Here is a 14,918-nt window from a genome sequence, read left to right on the forward strand (position 1 = left end):
ATGTGCCAAGAGCACAAAAGCCATGACTAAATGATTACTTCATTGATTTTGTTTTTTCTTTAATCTCTTAGCTTGTTTTGTGGATCACACAAAGGCATGATAGGTAGATAGAAGCATTGCCCATTTTATGTCTACCACATATCAATTCATCCATGACCATTAATTGATAATTGCAAATCCCTTAAATAGTTTATTTATGATATAATAATTAATTAATAAGATGCAACGAAGTTAATTTTTATTGTAATCAAATTATAAAAAATTTAATTTGTTAATAAATTTTGGCTCCCATGGCTGTATTCACTTTTGGCAGCTTTCCTGAGACCCCCTTGCTATCATTTCACTCTCTCAAACCTCTATAAAACCCAACTCGCATCCCCCTCCCCCTCTCTCTCTCTCACTGGCTCTCTGCAACAGTAAAAATACAAGCAAAAACCACGCGAAGATCGTAGCTCTCTCTGCGCCATGGGCTTCCCAGTAGGCTACACAGAGCTTCTTCTCTCAAAAGGACTAATCCACACTCTTTCTTTTCTGGGTTTCATTCGGAATCTCATAAGCACCCTCTTTCGCTGTCTGGGTCTCCCTGATTTCCTTGAACCTGACATTTCTTGGCCAGAAACACCTCCCCGTGTCCCTGAGTTCTACTCTGTCTCCGCTGTCCTCATACGTGAGATCCTCCCAGTTGTCAAGTTCTCCGACCTCGTCGACCCAGCTGACAGTTGTGCTGTCTGTCTCCACGACTTCGAAGACCAAGATGAGATCAGATGTCTCACCAACTGTCGCCATATCTTCCACCGAACCTGCTTGGACCGGTGGATCAGTTACGACCAGAAAACATGCCCGCTTTGCCGTACGCCGGTTATTCCTGAAGATATGCAGGCTGCTTTTAATGAGAGGCTATGGGCTGCTTCTGGGATTCCTGACTTCCATGGCGAGTATTCCCAAATTGCTGCCTTATAGATTTTAGATTCAATAATTTCCAACCCAAGAAAAAAAAAAAAAGGAGGACCAATTTTCCTATTTTCTTGCATTTTTTATGAGGTGGGCGATGTGTGTACATAAAACGAAAAAAGAAAATGGAGGAAAACGAAAACTTGTGAGAATTAGACGATTTTGTATAGCATTCTTACAATTTCAGTCGCATAATAATTTTTCTTTTTCATGCCCAATTCTTTGCATTGAAACCTAAAAAGGGTTTTATTGATTAATTTTAAATAATGTTTGCTGTTCTTGAAAGACAAGTTAATGTCGAAAAAAAACAAGCAAAATTGGGTTTAGGGTTTGCAATTTTCAGCCAAATTAAGCAGATTGCAAATTTTCCTTAGAATGTTCATCTGCTTTTATCGTTATGAATTAGATGCTGAGATGATATAGAAAACAAGCTTGGACAAAATTGCAATCTAATTTTGTGAATTGTGACAAATTAATTCCACAGTCAAATTAACTGAAATTTAAATCATAAAAAATATAAGTTAAATAGTGGACAAAGCTTCTTCTGTCTTTATCTTCTCACAATTTATGAATACAATAAAAAAGGGTTATCAAGATTTTGTTTCTCTTATTTTATTGTTGAATTGAAAATCGTTATGCAAATTTATAAGGTTAATTAACAAATCAATTTAATTTAATCCATAACTATAACTAAAAAAAAAATGTGTGTTCCATCCCTTGCATCACTCTTAAATCCCCAAGATGCAAGAAATAATCATTCTATAAGAAAGAAAAAAATTATAAATATATGAAATTTTATATGAAATTCATATAAATTCAATCTAAATAAAATTTTAAAAATTATATATATATATATATCACATGGTTCAATTTTTGTTTGTTTATTTCTTTTAAAACCCACATGGTTTAATTAATAACAATCAAATGAGGATTTTATCATTTAAATGTTTATTTATACATAAAAAGTTTATTTATGTTAATAAAATTTTTAAAATTAAATTATTTTTCTTAAAAATAGTTTATTCTTTTGAGTATATAAATATTTATAACCTCATTTCACCCCAATAAAAAAAAAAAAAAAAAAAACAAAAGAAAGGAAAATATAGCTTTCAAAGCGACATAGTCAAACCACGCTTGAATATTGTTAAGTTGATCAAACCAAACCACCGTAATACCATATTGGGAAGGTGGAACAAGCCAGATCTTCCTCTTTTCCACAGGAATATTCTGAAAAAACACCCACCAATTCTTCAAGTGAGAAGCACAATATGACGAAGCAAGTCGATTCGTCTTTGATCTTTTTCTGTGCTCATCATTCCATGCATCTTTTCTACTCCAACCTTCAAGATCAAGAATTAATTAGGCACATTAAAATTTTGTCCAAGTTTGGAGGTTCTGCCAAGGACTGTGACGGCTGCTTTGAGATAGAGGCCGTTGAAGATTAGGCTTTTACGTGAGGTGGCTTAGAAATTTCCAAGTTCTGAAGGGTTGGTAGGCAGGCTTGTTTTAGAAAAATGAGAAGTCTGCGCTTATAATGGGATGATAGGCGAGCTAAGGTTCATCCATCCAGAGAGAGAACAGCCTAAGACTTCATCAGCATATCAAACTTTTCAAATAAAAATGGCTGGTCCGTACTCTACTATATCTAATTTCTACAACCACGATGGGTAGAAATCCTTGCGGCAGCCTAGAATTCGTTGCCACAGCAAAAGACGGATGAAAAATGACGCAAATACTGTAGTTGCAATTGCGTAAGCTCTTATTCGTATCACATATGTGGAATGATCAGTAGAATTCCTCAAGCAGCAAGGGACACCAACAGATTACAATTGCAAGAAATGTAAATTTAAAGGCATGGGAAATTAAAACATGGAAAATAAGTTATGTTTTCAATTTTTATACATTTCTTAATGCACAGGAAAGAACTCAAATCCACATAGTTTTTTACTGGTATAAACACCTTCAATTAATTACTCAACAAGGCTAAAATAGACAAAATGGTATCAGTTCCACTATTATCTCACTCAAAAAACAAGTCACAAATTAGAAGTTCATCGACTCCGACCACTGTAAAATGTTCTTTCTGTCTTCACACGCCAATATTCATCAAATAAACAGATCACCTTGAATAGCCAGAAGGTGGATATCCAGGTGGTGGGTAACTGGATGGAGGATAGCCTTGAGCCTGAGGAGGTGGATAACCATAGGGCTGTCCGTATGCTTGTTGCGGCGGATATCCAACAGAGGGAGGAAAGGGCTGATCAATGCGTGACATCTGCTGAACAGGTGGCACTGCCATCACTGGCTGTGGCCCAAATTTGCCATCTCGTTTGTCCATTTCAATCTTGTGTTGTGTCTGTAAATATCCAAGTCAGCTAGTATTAATATGAAATCTTAATGCAAAAATATATGCAGTTTCCCATCACTTTGCTGATCATATCATTACCTGCATGCAGGCACAAACCCTGCCCATGAAAAGAGATTATATCAGTACGACAGTCGCAAAAGTCATTTCAGATATGTCTTCAACAGTAAGAATAGGCTGTAATGCTTACGTGCAATAAACCATATCAGCCAAACATGAAAGTAATTGAGAAGCCTCTTGAATTTCCTCACTGCCGACAATCATTGCAACAATTGAGAATATGCAAGCAACTTGTTGGAGACAGAACATAAAACCCTGAAGGGGAAGAACCAACATGCTTCACCAATCACATAATGAGTATAAATAAATGTGTTAGTGTGTTTTTGTGTGTGTGTGTGTGTGTGTGTGTGTGTGTGTGTGTGAGAGAGAGAGAGAGAGAGAGTGAGAGAGAGAGAGTACAATAATGCAATTATCACATTGCGTTGTCTGAATGTTGAATTCATCTTGCAAAAGAAAGCGGGTAGAGGCCACTGAGTTTCCAAAGCAGCAGAATACCTGGGAACTCAAACATGTACATAATGGAGATAACGACAGAAACAGTCTCCACAGCTGGCATGTCTAGTTGCAACATTTGTGAAACTATAAAAACAATTAATTGAACACGTTTGCCTAAATTGTTACCATCTTGCAAAAAACAATTAAGGCGTATATTCTGGCTGCAAAGCCAGCAAGGTTCTCAATTAATTCGTTTCTGAGACAAATCAGTCTGTTAATGAAAAATCAGATGAACATAGGACTTACTCCTATACAATTAAGAGAAATCATCCAACAAATTTCTGAGACAGGTATTGTCTCCTCTGCTGGATTCCAATCATTGAAAAGCTTATGACAAAAACATGATGAACAAGTATTAAAATAACCTTTCTTGACGAACAAGCATTAAAATAACCTTTCTACTATCCTTTTCAAGCAAAAGTGCTTATTTACAGGTTAGGATCTGAGTTGTAAGTTACCTACTGTATTGTCACAAGAGATGATGCTACAGATTAAGTGAAAAATGTCCAAAAGATAAGAAATCAACAAAGATGCATAAATTGTAACACCTGATTAGAAAGAAAATAATAAATAGCTGGTCTTCTTGTCACAGACTCACTGTACAAATTTTCTATGTCTATTTCAGTAAATTAAAAAAATCCGAATTCCAAAATGTTGGAAACAGCATCACGAGGAGAGATATCACTATGTGATGCAGAAAAACAAAAAGGAAATTGGATAGGGACTAGTTTTTTCCAGTATTCAGTTATTATTATTTAATATTTTCATATAAATTGCTACTTTTATTTGAATTTTAATCAAGAAAGATGTCTAAGTTTTTCTAAATTGGTTCTCTTTGCTTTTCTTAATCCTTTGATTTAATGTCACCAGGGCAATAGCACATTTGTGTCTAGTCTCCTCACGAAAACATTGAATCAGGAAAATGATTCCAACAGTTGATCTATTGCATCTTAACAAGTCAGAAGTTCCCCAAGAAACTGTCCATAATGATTAAAATTTTGATCCCCTAATCAATAAAAGCAACCTAACAAACATGCCTATGAACAAGGAAATAGATTGGAAACAAAAGCAATGTGAAGGACCATCTTTGGTTTCTAACTGAGAAAAAGCATATAATGAAATCAATTTTTCCCTTTGTCTCCTTCATTTCATTTGAGTGGTTTGCTCTAAGGAAATAGTACAATATCTTATGGTAGCTTGCCTGAACTGAATGGAAGAGTATAAGATCACCAGCTTTTGGAAACATATGGACAAATTGCAACAACTAACAAGGGAATTATCCCATGCTCATACTATTGTCAAATGTTTTAATCCTAATTGCAACAACTAGAAAGGGAATTATCTGATATGTCATAAAATGCCGGTGCGTACAGAATTTCAGAAGCAGCAAAGTTAAAACAACTATTCACCATACAACTACACACATTAATCCTATTTCAAAAGCTCCCTTAAAGTCAGTTTATCTTGGAAATATTCTGGAGTGGAACCTTTGTCATGACCACTGATAAATAAAATTCATACCTCTGTAGCAAGGCAAAGCTCTGGGCACTTGCTTTCGCCACATCTGCCACTACAAGGCATATAGCCAGCACAACAGACATATCTATGACAAACAATAGGGCAGTTTGGTTATAAAGGATGCTACCAAAATATCAAAAAAAGTATCAATGAAAAATCAGTTACCTTGACATGTCATTGTAAAGAGCTCGTTTGCGGAGCAAATATGATACACATGGCCCACTAAAACAGATATAAAGATAATTAGATGTATTAAGATAAAACACCACCTAAAATCAACAAGTAAAATTCATTTAATTTAACAGTACAAATGAAAAGGCATAAATAAACTGTGAATTATTACGGTTATTGAATACTACCTCCGTCCCACAAAAGGTTTATTCATCCAAACCAATAAGAATAATTAATAGCCTTCATTTTAGAAAAGTTTACAATAATTTGTCTAAAATAATCTTTAAATGGTCATACTTTTTTCCTTATATTAGTATTAAATGATTTAAAAACTAGTAAGGGTACATATAGAAAATAAAAATTAATGTACTTGAAACTCTCAAAGTGACAGAAGAAATGGGATAAAAAATTATCTAAAACGACAATTATGGTGTGACGGAAGAAGTATCTTATATCATAACAACACATAAAATCACTAGAAAATAATATGATATTTGTAATTGCTAGTTGATAGATCAGGATACCTTCCTCAGTTCACAACAGTCTCATGAAGAAGAAAAACAAAAAGCATTAGCTTTATCCCAGATAAAAGAAAATAAAAAGAAAAGCATACAATATATAAATTGAATTAATATGAACACAATATGTTCTTCATTTCCAAACAAAAGCCGAAAATCCCAAGGATGAGAGGCAAGAAAGAAACGTTTTCCTCCCAAAGAATTACTTTATCAGAATTCACGAGCACTATCAAAGTCAACCGCATGTCAAGCAAAGTCAAAAAAGACTTTTTGTTTAAAATGTAAATCAACAATCAAGAGCGAGAAAACTTAAGGTAAATAAATAGCCATATCTAAAAGAGGTAGATCTACATTCCAAAAGCAAATAAGCAGTAGATCAAGAGTACTCACCACCAAAAAGAAAAGCAGCAATCTGCACCCTCAGACCAAAAAACCAAAGAAAACCCACGCATCAGACAAATTAAAGGAACATAGAAACAGCACTAAACCTTATAAAAAATACACGAATACATAAACATACAAGGGGTGTCAGCTTGGATGGCTCTCACGAGATCAGTGTGCCAGAGATTCCGGTAATTCTGGCGGAGCTGCATCTTGTCCAGATGCTCCTGAGAAGCCATGATTACCTTACGATCTGTAGCAAAAGGAGCTCAAAGGCAGGCAAAACACTTGATTTCTGAGAATTGAGAATTAAGAAATGAAATAGGAGATATTTTTGAATGCGCAAAAAAGAGTAACAAAGAGCCCTTTCGACTCTTTGTTGGGTGAAGTATTGACGAGGACTTCGAAGCCAGCCCATCTGCCACTTTGGATAATTAGTAAAATTAGAGAATATGCCTCGCACTTGTTGGGAACTGCATATAGGTCCCTTGTGAGTTGCAACAAAAAGGGGGAAAATCATTCAAGATAAGTAGAAAAGCCGTGGAAAATAGAGTTATAGACTTTTTTTTTTTTTGTTCAAAAAATTGTCGACTTCAATTCAATTTATTATTTTTAAAACTTTTGGTAGTTAAAATTTTAATAGGAAAAATATATATTTTTTAATATGCAAAGGTTAATTTGTATTTAAAATTTCAAAATTTCATTGGATCAAAGAGTAGATACAAGATTAGAAGAAATTCAAGACAAGACCCAATAATCAGAGCCCACCCTAAACTAAAATCTACCCCACACATTGCTCTGTCCAACTCTAGCACTGTCTGAAATCGCTGAGTATTGAGCCTCCGTCTAACACCAATCAACATTGGATATAACGGAACCTGAACCTTTTAAATCTTGAACTCTAAATCTTGAATCCTGAATTAACTCTAAACAGATTACAAAAAATATAATTTATCGTATAATTATTATTAAAATTTATAATTTAATTTTTATTTTTTAATAATAAATAATTTAATTTTTATTTTATTAATAAAATAACTATTTAATTTAATTTATTATTAATAAAATATAAATCAAAAAAATGAATTTAAATCATGGAGAATAAAGTATTATAAATATTAAAATTGAAAGAAGTAAATTATTATGAATTATTAAAATTAAATAAATTAAATTGTTATAAAAGTTAAAATTTAATAATTAAATTGTTATCATTTAATAATATTTTATTAATAAAATAAAATTTTATAGATTAAATTATTTTTTATCAAAGTAGAAAAGATCAAGTATGAGTTTTGTTAAAATTCAAGTATTATATTATAGATTAGCTTTAGAAAAATGATAAAGTTTCGATTTGAGCCTATGATATAATGAAATCAGTTATTTATTTTTGGTGTTTCGCAAAATAAGAGAAAAAGTGAAAGAAATAAAAAAATAAATGAAACAAAAATATTTTTACTGTCGTTGCAGCTAAGAAAAGAGAAGAAAAATAGAATATGAGTGAATGAAAAGCAGTAGGGATTGGCTTTGTGTGGTTGTGGAGAAATGAGACGATTTATTTTCCTTCTTCATTGGTGTTGTGGTGATTTGAATTTTCTTTTGAGTTTTAGTTTGTTTTTCTTACCATTTAAGTTTTATGATTTTATTGTGAGGAAGTTGTTGTTTGTTGATATTTCAATTAGCTTTCAGTGGCTACGTCTAGCCAGTATGCTTATGTACACCATTGACAGACTGAACTCTGCTATATTATATTTTTATTTGGCTGGTTGAATAATTATTTTCGCTTGTTCAGTTTGATTTTTCCATTGCACATGTCTCTTCTCTTTTTTTTTCTTTTCGTAATTAGCTTTTAGCTATGTGTCTATTGCTTTTTTCGTAATGATACGTTGATGATGATGTTAATATGGCGACGGTGATTAATTTAATTACTCATATTTAATTTAATTTTATCAATCTTTATTTTTTTAATTTAATTTGCTTTGATTATATCAAAATTTTTGTATTTTAACCTTTTATATCTAATTCACTGGATCTTGATAAAATGCAACCTATCAGGCTATCATCCGTAAACAAAATTGATAAAACCACGCCGTGTAATCTGAAGCAGCATCGCATACAACGAAATGAGACAACGACGTCGTTCTAGTGAGTTACGCTTACGCTATACATAATCCCTCTCAAATCGTGCTGCTGAAATAGTGAATTTCCAGTCCCTGTCGTTAAGCACCCAGGCATCGATCCACGAGCAATGGAAACTGGAGAAGAAGCTCAGCTTCGGAGACACAGTCATCCAACCAATGCAGAAATTTTGATCACTCGACCAGAACTCAATCCATCGTCCACATGTCCCGAATCAACACCTGACCTAGATGAACCCAACCTCACCGAGTCCAAACCCGCTTTGAACCATAGCCAGATCTTCAAGGCTCTGGAAGTCGTCGAGAGGGATTCTCTGGCCATCGCCGAGAGCTTCACCAGTCTCTTCGCTTCTCTTCGCTTGGCTCTATCCGAGGTCAGCTTTTAATTTCATTGCACCCGTTGCTCCTATCTTCTTTTCGATTTTCCGTTTGGTTTCCGAGAATTATGTCATTAGTTGCAGGTTACTAGCAACTCGGTTGATCATATGGACTGTTTTAGTGACGCTTCTGGCCGTCTTCAAGAATCGGGTAAACGACACCATTCTTATTGATTTCCTTTTTTTCTTTCCTTTTTAAATAAAATGTATGATCACTATCTTTCCTTGTGTAATTACAGTGCTCGATGCTGCAACAAAGGGAAATCGGTATATAAATTCGTGTCTCAGGTAATTCTTTACGACCTAATGCTCTATAGGAAATTTACATCACCGGAATCAAATACATATACTCAAAGATTATGCATACATTCATTTGATTAGGAAGAAAACATTACTGCTAATAAAGGGCAGCTTATTTTTTTGCTCAATTACAATTCACTACCTATCAGAAGCTTCCTGTGTAGTTTCATTCATCATTTCTCCCCACTTTTACGAGAGGAGGTCCTTATAGTAAACTCACATAGAGCACTAAGGTTAGCCCATAATTTGGGTCCCCTGCATTCCAACTTTCCTTGATTTACAAATCAAATTTAGTACAAGCACCAGCTCCTGCTGCAATTTTCCAATAGGGTAAACCAGTGGATTGTGCATTGTTTGTAATTGATGTTAGAACAGCAATACATGTATAAGAAATTTTTGTTTCAAAGATTTCTTTGCATTGCAAACTGCCAGTATTGATGGCAATCCTTTTAGGACATGATGGCATTAAGAGATGTTATAGATTGAATGGTGAAATCAGGGGCATTGATATCTGGCAGCAAGCCTCCTGCAAAAGCATATTGTGTTGGATGGAATTTCAGATGTGATAAATAGAGCACCGAGCTTAGCCCATAATTTGGGTTCCCTGCTATCCAGCTTTCCCTTGTCTTGTGCTGCAGTTTTCCAATAGGGTAAACCAGTGGATTGTGCATTGATTGTAATTGATGTTAGAACAGCAATAAACGTATAAGAAATTTTTGTTTCAAAGATTTTTTTTGTATGAAATATTGCCAGTATTGATGGCATTAAGAGATTTTAGAGATTGAATGATGAAATCAGGGGCATTGATGTCTGGCAGCAAGCATTCTGCAAAAGCATTGTGTTGGATGGAAATTCAAGATTTGATACAGCAAAACGAAAAAAGCTGCTTGTAAAAATGTTTTTTTTTTTTTCCACTTCTAAAGAATTGTTATCTTCTCAAATCAACCTGGTGATCCCTGATCACTTTTTTTTTTTTCTTCTTTTAGCTGGCGTCCGTGGCATTTCCCTCAATGGCTCATGGATTTATCAGTGTTGGCTCTCAAATTTGCAACTTTTCTCAGCATATTTTGTTTGTGGCATTTAAAAACTCAGCAGTTGTGCAGATTTACTTCATTTGAAAAACCTACAATTATTGTGGAAAAGTTTGTTGCTGTAACTATTTGGTGCCAGACTTCTGATAAATCCTTCTGAATAATAACTGGTTGGGCATAGTGGTATCAAATTAGTTTTCATCTCTTTTACAGATAGATTGTTGACATGCTTTGCAATTTATAGTTATCTTTTGTGGTAGCTCCTTTAGAATTGAATATTTTATGCAAGAGTGTGAGAGACATCTAGGCACATAATTACCAATTTATCAGACTGTTGATTTTGCCTGTTCTAGGTAATTGTTTTGCTTTTTCTTTGGGCAGATTAAATGAGGAAATGAAGGGTATTGATAGCTTAGCTGCTCAACTGTATCCTTTTTATTTTTTGTTAGTATGCTTTTCGTTTGGGTAAGTTCTTGCCCTACCTTTATAATCTCCTTATGGAAGAACACTGTCCAGTAGACTCATCCTAATCCAACTTTCACAGTTTCTCCTGGGGTGGACCCAGCTCAATTCCCTAGGAGGTCCTCATTGTTTGGATGATTCAAAAGGACTGTATATAAAAACTTGTTTGTTTCATACGCTAATATTGCTTATTTCTTTTTTAAGAATTAAGAGTTCCCCCTATAGATTAAAGTTCTCTTCACAGTTATCCATAATTATGTAATTTGGCGTGCTTATTGTGATCTTGGCTGTCTTTGACTTCTTAATGCTTGTAAAGAAAGATCCTGAGGAGAAATGTGGATATGCTGGACACGGCTGTGAACAGGCTTCTCCGATTTCCATGATGCATAGCTGCTGAACTAATTGGTTGTCACTTGGGACTTCTAATACAACTTCGCTTATATTCAGCGCAACTTTTGTTTGAGAAGTTTCAAGTTGCCTGGTAAGGTAGTTTGTATATAACTCTGGCTGAACATCTGAAGCTATAGTTTGTTGACTATTTCAATTGTGTTTAAGATATTTCTTACATTGCGCTTCAGTTATGGGTTCAAGAACAACTGTTTTGTATCGTAGGATGAATTTAAATTATGCACATGTTTTCTGCCAAGTAATGCATTGGCATTCTGGATTGACCTCTTCACCCGTTGTTTGCATTGAAGGAAACAAGGGAGGAAAATAAACTCTCTTCTTTGGTTGAAGAGGGAAAAAACAAGGGGAAAGAACTCTTTTAATCCCCCTTTTACCAATCTCTCCAATTTGGAGAGAAAGAAACACATTGGAGGGAAAATTTACTATTAATCATGAAATTATAATTCTAACCTTATTGCCTGGGTTGAAACTTGAGAAAACTTTTAAACATATGAAGGGAATTTCTCTTTATTTTCCTCTCTTCTCAAATGGGCTGAAATATTTTTATTTTATTTTTCTTCTTTTATTTTACTCTCGTCCAAACAAGAAAATAAAGGATAATATAGGACTATAATTTTATTTTTCCCTTCTATTACCTCTCCTCTCTCATAATAGCCAAATGGAGTGTCAATGTTCTAGAAAAATTGAATTTATTACTCGAAAGGGATGGGGTGTGTTGCCTAGTGTCATTGACTACTTGCATTAACTTACATATTCATAATGAAGCACCAAATGGCGAAATTGTGTAATGTTGGATTGTAAAGCAACTGGTGTTCATCTCCAGCAGCCTATGCGCTATGTTTTGGGTTGTTTTTCAAAAGGTCTTGTGAGCTTCTTGTTTCCAACCATTGAGCATTGGAAGTGGACTGGGCTTTGATATAGGTCTATGAAACTCTTGAAAAATTCCAACCATTGAGCATTGGAAGTGGACTGGGCTTTGATATAGGTCTATGAAACTCTTGAAAAATTTTATACACGGAACTCAGAAATTCGAATAGCATATTGGTTATGTCATCTTTTTGTTAGTGAGCAAAATCATCAGTGATTCATGTGGTTTAATAGTAGGAATGAAGACAAGCTATACTATGTCGTAATATTGCTGGACCGGATTGTACTCATGCTCACCTTCCATAATTTTCCTTCCCCCATAATTATCAACAAGACCAGGGAAGGGATAGGATTGATGTTTCATTTAGGTGGAGCAGAATTTTTCTATTTTTTCATTGGTGAAATTGGAGTTATTTTAGTTTTACAAATGAAAAATAATAATTAGCTACTGACATCTTTCCCCACTTTTGTTTTTCTCTTTTTTGTTTTTAAAATAATAAGAAAAGGACATATACATTTTACTTTCAATAAAAGACAATTCATGATGTTTATATTTTAAATTATACTCCCCTCCTTTTATAAAGATAAAATTTTTATTTTTATTTTTTATATATATTAAGAAATTATAGTGTTAATATAACTAAAATTAATGAATTTTGTTTTGCCTCTCATAATGTACCTTCATTTATATTGTTTAAAAATGAAATAACTTAATGATTTTGCTTTTTAGATTCATATTAAAAAAGGATATATTAGTAAATTAATAAATCTCTATTTTGTGTTATGTTTTATTGAGAAGAATGGGTATCTAAAATTTGAATGTTTGAGCTCATTACTATATATATATATGAAAAAAATAAAGTTTTAGTTTAATCAACACGTGATTAAGCTTGTGAATATATTAAGAGGGAAATTGCATGGGAATTTTTAGAATATTATAAAAATGGACAAGTTGGTTAAATAGATAGCTTGTGACTCTAAAATTCTGAGTTGTCCAATGGGCTAACTAAATACGTTTAACCTAATCAGCAAATAATTAAATATATTTTGAAGTTGTGTTTGTTTTTTTTGTTAATGGATAGCCTATGGCCTCCAGTGTTCTCCTTTTTCTTTTGCCTCCACCCAAGGGTTAAAGCTATGAATATCATTTTATTATAAACCAAATTGGGCTAACTTAAAAAAAATCTGATAGTCTGATACCTACTTTTTCAATTTCACTTTTAACTCCCATCCTTTTTTCAGTTTTAAATAAATTTATTAATTATTAATTATTTTATTTTTTAATTAATAAAATAAAAAATATTAAACAAACATTTAAAAAGTGATTATGCTAATATCTTTTTTTCTAATTTTATTATTTATATATAATATATTGCCTTTTCTAAAAAAATTTATGTTTGGCTTATTATGACATCCTTTCTCATCAAATATTTTGAGGGTAAATTATTGTTGGGTCTCAAAATTTTAAAAATTAATTTTTATTTGTTTTTTAAATTTTAGTTCTTTATTTTGTATGTTAAAAAATTATTAATTACTTTGATATTGATATTATTTAATATATATTATTTTATTCTTATAATTTTAAATATAAATATTTTTAATTATTTTAATCACATTTAAAACTGAGTTAGTTTATGGTTTATTTGACATGGCAGCTAAAAAGTTGAATTATATACAAATATTATATTAAATAGTTTTAAAATAAAAGTAAACTAATTAATTTTTTAAAAATTAAAATTCTTTTTTTCAAAAAATTTAAAACTATAGTAATTTCTAAAATACTTATCAAGTGGTGAAAATCGGTCTAGTTGAGTTATACGATAAGTACATATTTTGATTCAGACATTTATTTATATAATCTTATCGAAAAAAAAATTATTTTCATGGTTTATTGTAGCTGCTATTAAAATCAAGTCCTTTCTATAAGACTAGATTTTAGTGTTAGCCCATAGCCTATTAATGAAGAAATTCAATGAAGCCACGATTAGTACAGTAGAGAAGTAGCCATAAATTAAAGAGTTTTGACCAATTTCAAAAATCATTTGATTTGTTGAAATAACTGAAATTGAATTAAGTTTCAATTCAATCATTGTTTTGCAAAGAACAATGAATATGTAAAAATTATTTTTTTAAAATAAATTGATTTATATCATATAATTTTATAACAATATTGAAATTAAAATAAAAATTAAAAAAAATAATTTAGTTTTTATTTAAAATTTTAAAAAATATATTTATTAATTATTTTAATTTCAATATAATTAATTTATATTTAATTATTAAACTTAAATCGTTTCGGGACAAGAAGGAAAAGTATGAAAAAATACCCACAGGATATGATTATTTATTCGGTGGGATGCCACTTTTTTTAGCTTAATTACAAATAATGAGGTTGATCATATGTATCTAGATATTTAATTTCAGAGTGGACAATAAAAAGTCAACAATCGACAAAACCAAATTTAAAAAATATGCAAGGTTGATGGGAAATTTACTTGTCTTTACTGTAAATTTCAAATTTAAAAAATAAAAACAAATCTTTTAAACATAAAAGCAAATCATTAAAACAGGATTTCAGTAATAAATCATTTACTTATTATATTTTTAACGGTAAAATTATAATATAAAATTATTAAATAAACAGTAAAAATAGAAAAAGTGAAATTACAATAGTAACAAACGTATAGTATTGTAATTATTTAACCCCAGTAGGCTTAGATTTTATCCAGGACTGTACTCAACTTCTGTTTTGATGATTTGCTTTTATCTTTTGAGAATAATTATAAAATTAGACAACGATAAAGACCTCTTTTAATTTTATTTACAAAATTTCCTATCAAAACTTACCTATTACAAAAAGAGAGATTTGCAAGTTAATA

The 14,918-nt window shown here is 32.1% G+C and overlaps 3 protein-coding genes across 4 annotated transcripts; 2 read left to right on the forward strand and 1 right to left on the reverse strand.

Moving 5' to 3' along the window:
• Positions 1–373: 373 nt before the first annotated feature.
• LOC110608523 (brassinosteroid-responsive RING protein 1) lies at positions 374–1,169 on the forward strand. Its single transcript, XM_021747769.2, has one exon. It carries the CDS (start codon positions 466–468, stop codon positions 958–960), a length of 495 nt encoding a protein of 164 aa, XP_021603461.1. The 5' UTR covers positions 374–465; the 3' UTR covers positions 961–1,169.
• A 1,644-nt stretch (positions 1,170–2,813) lies between these two features.
• Positions 2,814–6,912, reverse strand: LOC110609533. Its single transcript, XM_021749157.2, has 8 exons — positions 6,599–6,912; positions 6,469–6,490; positions 5,555–5,611; positions 5,393–5,474; positions 3,776–3,871; positions 3,507–3,631; positions 3,398–3,416; positions 2,814–3,307 (listed from the first exon to the last, which is right to left on the reverse strand). The coding sequence occupies exons 1-8, from the start codon at positions 6,696–6,698 to the stop codon at positions 3,071–3,073; spliced, it is 738 nt and encodes a 245-aa protein (XP_021604849.2). The 5' UTR covers positions 6,699–6,912; the 3' UTR covers positions 2,814–3,070.
• A 1,626-nt stretch (positions 6,913–8,538) lies between these two features.
• Positions 8,539–11,443, forward strand: LOC110603346. 2 transcript variants are annotated; one of them, XM_021741057.2, is made up of 5 exons: positions 8,545–8,968; positions 9,056–9,122; positions 9,211–9,259; positions 10,684–10,728; positions 11,081–11,443. In XM_021741057.2, exons 1-5 carry the CDS (start codon positions 8,705–8,707, stop codon positions 11,145–11,147), a joined length of 492 nt encoding a protein of 163 aa, XP_021596749.1. In that variant the 5' UTR covers positions 8,545–8,704; the 3' UTR covers positions 11,148–11,443. The 2 variants fall into 2 exon arrangements, with proteins under 2 accessions (XP_021596757.1, XP_021596749.1); XM_021741065.2 differs by lacking the exon at positions 10,684–10,728 and having other exon boundaries at positions 8,539–8,968.
• The last annotated feature ends 3,475 nt before the right edge of the window (positions 11,444–14,918 follow it).

Source organism: Manihot esculenta, chromosome 2 (genome assembly GCF_001659605.2).
Source record: "Manihot esculenta cultivar AM560-2 chromosome 2, M.esculenta_v8, whole genome shotgun sequence".
Lineage (NCBI taxonomy): Eukaryota > Viridiplantae > Streptophyta > Magnoliopsida > Malpighiales > Euphorbiaceae > Manihot > Manihot esculenta.

Bases quoted from the DNA above. Each gene is read 5' to 3' on its own strand.
- LOC110608523 (XM_021747769.2), top strand. From the start codon at position 466: ATGGGCTTCCCAGTAGGCTACACAGAGCTTCTTCTCTCAAAAGGACTA.
- LOC110603346 (XM_021741057.2), top strand. From the start codon at position 8,705: ATGGAAACTGGAGAAGAAGCTCAGCTTCGGAGACACAGTCATCCAACC. The intron at 9,260-10,683 runs GTAATTCTTTAC...TTCTTTGGGCAG, and splicing joins TATATAAATTCGTGTCTCAG to ATTAAATGAGGAAATGAAGG. The intron at 10,729-11,080 runs GTATCCTTTTTA...ATGCTTGTAAAG, and splicing joins GATAGCTTAGCTGCTCAACT to AAAGATCCTGAGGAGAAATG.
- LOC110609533 (XM_021749157.2), bottom strand. From the start codon at position 6,698: ATGGCTTCTCAGGAGCATCTGGACAAGATGCAGCTCCGCCAGAATTAC. The intron at 5,612-6,468 runs GTGAGTACTCTT...TATCTGTTTTAG, and splicing joins TGCTGCTTTTCTTTTTGGTG to TGGGCCATGTGTATCATATT. The intron at 3,872-5,392 runs GTATGAATTTTA...TTGAGTTCCCAG, and splicing joins AGCTTTGCCTTGCTACAGAG to GTATTCTGCTGCTTTGGAAA.